At 69.7% G+C, this 3,976-nt stretch overlaps 1 protein-coding gene across 1 annotated transcript in view; it reads right to left on the bottom strand.

Annotated features, from left to right (window-relative positions):
• Positions 1-2,285, bottom strand: part of MN1 (meningioma (disrupted in balanced translocation) 1) — a 51,422-nt gene extending 49,137 nt beyond the window's left edge. Inside the window, exon 1 of the mRNA XM_006890470.1 lies at positions 1-2,285. Coding sequence (XP_006890532.1) covers positions 1-2,285 — 2,285 coding nt within the window.
• Positions 2,286-3,976: the final 1,691 nt, after the last annotated feature.

Consider the following 3,976-nt stretch of genomic DNA (forward strand, 5'->3'; position numbering starts at 1 on the left):
CCCCCGCCGCTACTGGGCGGTGAGTTCACGCCCGGGCCGCTGTGCGGCGTGGCTTGCCGGCTAGCCGCCCCGAACGGGAAACCCGGCTGGCCTCCGAGCGCCGGCGCCGCGAAGTCCGGAGGGGGAGGCCGGCGCTCCGAGGGCGCGCTGGGCAGCCCCACCCCGGCCCCGGGCGACTGCAGCTGGCCCAGGCCAGCCAGGCTGCTACCGAACTGCAAACCCGGCGAGGGTAGCGCGGGCACGTGGCCCTCTCCAGGCATCCTCAGCGGTTCTTGCAGAGGGCCCCGAAACAGCACCCCGGAGCTGCCTGGCGGAGGCGGCGGCGCCAGGCCCGGGTCGTGCGGTCCGCAGTCTGCAGGCAAGCCCGAGCCGCCCATCCTGCGCGGGAGCAGGTCTCCCGGAGGCGGGTGCGGGCCCGGGAACCACGGGCTCTCCTGCGCCAAGTGCGGCGCCTGCTGCTCGAAGGTGCCCAGGCGCCCCGCGCCCGCGCCTCCGCCTTCACGCTCAAAGTTCGGCTGGGCCAAGCCGCCCACGGGGCCGCCGTGCACCAGGCCGCCCTGGCCCACGTCCCCGGGATGGCCTAGCTGAGCCAGGTTGGGCTGGCGCAGCCGCTGCTGCTGATTCCGCGAGGCCATCTGCTTGATCATGAGGGCCGCGTTCTGGCGCTGCTGCTGCTGCTGCTGCTGTTGCTGCTGCTGTTGCTGCTGCTGCAGAGCCTGGTGGTCCTGAGCCGGGTGCTGCAACGGTGGCCCCGAGGGGAAGCTGTCGGGCATGGGTGGCGTGAACTCTCCAGGCAGGCCCGGGTAGGCGGAGGGGGAGAGGTGACTGTCCAGCGCGCCGTTGTGCATGCTGCCATTCCACGAGGCGCAGCGGTCCACTCCCGCGCTGCCCGGGAAGTCGAAGCGCGGCCTCTTGGCCACGCTCATGTAGGGGGGCGCGTCGAAATGTTGCAGCCGCTGGTTGGGCGCCTGCTGCGGAGGGGGGTGCTGCAAGTTGAACACCGGCTCGGAATAAGGGTGCATGCTCCGGTTCTCCAGCCGGTGGATGGGATACTCGAACTGGGAGTGTTGGTTGGGCAGCATAGGGCCCCCGTCCTGCAGGCCGCCGCTGGGCGTGCCTGCCTCGCCCTGCTGGGGCCTTGGGAGCGCAGGCGGGCACGAATTTTGTCGGACCAGCAGCCCAGGCGGTGGCTGTGGCGGCTGCTGCGGTGGCTGCGGAGGCTGGGGCGGTTGCGGGGGAGGCTGCTGGGTGGGCGGCGGGGCCTGCTGCGGAGGCTGCATTAAAGGATGCCTGGAGCCCACCCCGGGATCCAGGCCCACGGGCATCTTGCGCGTCCCGCCGAACCTCTCGAAGAACATGCCGTGTTGTTGTTGCTGCTGCTGCTGCTGTTGCTGCTGCTGCTGCTGGGGCTGCTGTTGGGCGTGCATTTTGGACAAGCCCACCATGCCTGCGGCTCTGGGCAAGGCCGAGGAGCCGGGGAAAGCGCCTCCGGGAACCTGGCGGCCGGTGTAAGGAGGCAGCGGCCCCTCGGAGTCAGAGGGCGAAAACATGTCAAAATGTCCCGAGGGCGCCTCGCCCGGATAATTGTATTCCACCGAGTCGACGGTGCCTTGGTTCGCCACTCTCCGGGGCTCCAGACTGTGCGAATCAGAGCCGCTGGAGGCGGGCAGGCCGTGGAAGGAGGCGGCCCGGTTGGGGCTCTGGTCCAGCGGCAGGCAGGGGGCGGGCACGGCGTGGCCCGAGGCGCCCGAGCTATGAAAGTCCGGGAGGTTCCCGGGCCGCTGCGGGCCGAAGCTCTCGGGCCCCTGGCTCTCCGCCATGTGTTCATAACCCTCGGCAAAGGGCGGCTGGCTGCCCAGGCCTCCGGCCGCGCCGCCATAACCTAGCAGGCGCCCCCCGTGTAGGCACGAAGCCCCCGGGTCCGGGCCCCCAAAGTTGCCCCCAAAGTGGGGGTGATGCTGGTGGGGGTGGTGACCGCCCGGGTGGCCGTGGTGCGGCTGCTGGCCACCGAAGAAGCCGTGCACTGGCTGCGCTTGCAGCCCCCCCGCGTGCAATTCGGAGTGGCCGCGCGTATGGAAGCCGTATGGCTCCATGTTCATGCCCAAGATCGGGGGCTCGCCCAACGCGCTCATGGCCGGGTCCACGGGGCCAGGAGGGGGGCCCGGGTGGAAAGCTGGGGCCTTGAAGTGGGCGTTCATGCTCAGTCCGGCCTCGGTAAAGTTCCTCTCGCCCTGGCCAGCGTTCCTGCCGTTGATCTGGGGCTCGAACTGGTCCAGCCCAAACATACTTGGCGGGGGGCGGGGGTGATCAATAGAGCATGACAGCCTGCTTTCCGCCGCGCGCCTCCGGAGGGCCAGCTACTCGTTCTGGCCCAGGTAGGGCACTCCCGGACGCTCAGCACCGCTGGGGCAACAGTGCGCACCGCCACCTCGCCTGGCGTGAGGAGTCTGGGGGGCTCTCCGCGCCTCTCTCGAAAGCTGGGCTCTGCCGGGCGCGGGCCGCTCTCACATCGTGCGGAGCCGCAGAGTCTCCAGAAGGCGTGTTTGGGGGCCCATGCCTCGGGCAGTTGGCCCAGCCGAGGGTGGGTTTGCAGAGTGGACCAAGCCTCGGACCAGTAGAGACAAAAAGTTAAGTAGGGGGAAGGAGACGGGAAAGGGAGAGGAAGAGTGGAGCGATCACCTTTCTCAAGTCCGGTCAGGTCAGCTGGGGAGCCCCCAGGACGCCGCCTGCAGCCTCCCAGAGTCGGCGGCGGAGCTGCTAAGGGGTCGGGGAGGGAGACCCTACCAAGCCACGGCTAACGCCCGGGCACAGTCAGAGCAGTCCCTCCCCCCCGTCCCCCAGAGTCCCCGCGCTCCGCAGCCGGAGCTTCCGCCGAACAATCTCCGGAGGCCCGGGGCGAACGGCGGCGGCGGCGGCTTCAGCAGGTCTGAGGGCGGGAGACTCCGTTCCGCATCGCCCGCGCGGGCCTCGGAGCCGAGGGTACAGCGCGGCTTGAGAAGAAGGTGACGATCGTCCGGGGTTGGAGAAGAGAGTCTGGGGGGGGGGGAACGGGAAGCAAGACTCCACTGCTCAGCGGCGGGTGCGCTGCGCCCCCGGTGCGCCGCGTCGCGGCCACGTCCACCGGCTGCCACTTCTGTCCTCCGTTCTGGGCTCTCGGAGTTAGCGGAAGTCTCTGAGCCCTGTTCCAGGCGCCGCAGGGCAGCGAGACGAGGGTTTAGGTCGCTTCGGAGCTCCGGTTCTCTGCCTCCGCGCTGAGGTGCTTCGCGAGTCCCCTCCGACCCGGTGGAGGGTCGGGAGGCCACGTTGGGCGAGCAGGCTAAGGCGTTCCGGCTGCGCTCTCCGAGCCGCGAATGGGGGGGCGGGGGCAGCTCTGGGGGGTCCGCGCACCCCTCTCCAGGCCAGCGGTGGGGGGGGGCTCTGCGTGGGGCGCACGGAGGGTCTCGGCTCCCCTCTCTCTGTCTGCTTCTCGCCGGGCGCTGGGAGAAGCAGCAACAAGTTTTGCATTTCAGCAATCAATTTCAGCCATTACATTTGCACCAATCAGCGCCGCCGCAGCTCCAGGCCCGGGGCGGGGCTCACTCTTAAGGTGGTCCCGCGTCCTGGCCGCGGAGGCCCCAACCGTCCACCGCGCTTCCCCAACTCCGGAGTCCCCCCGCGCCCGCCTCGCCTAGGGGTCCGGCGCAAATGCTCTAGGGGCGCGCCCTGGCCTCAGGGCGCTGCGAGTTGGTGAGGGCACTGGCTGAGGAAAGAGGCGGGAGCTTGGCTTTGTTCACCCCCCCCTCCCCACTCACACTGTCCCCAACTCTCCACCCCCAACTGGAGCGAGACCCGCAGGGTGGGCAGGGGGCGGGGAGGTTGGCGGGGAGCGGAACGGGGCGCTCAGACAATGGGGTCGCCAAGCAAAGCCCCTGGACTTGCCAAGCAAAGTAGCGAAGTGTTGCTGGAGCTTAAGCTCTTCGCCTCTGTCTGCTTACTG

Source organism: Elephantulus edwardii, unplaced genomic scaffold (genome assembly GCF_000299155.1).
Source record: "Elephantulus edwardii isolate Elephantulus edwardi_28Jun2011 unplaced genomic scaffold, EleEdw1.0 scaffold00089, whole genome shotgun sequence".
In the NCBI taxonomy this organism is placed as follows: domain Eukaryota; kingdom Metazoa; phylum Chordata; class Mammalia; order Macroscelidea; family Macroscelididae; genus Elephantulus; species Elephantulus edwardii.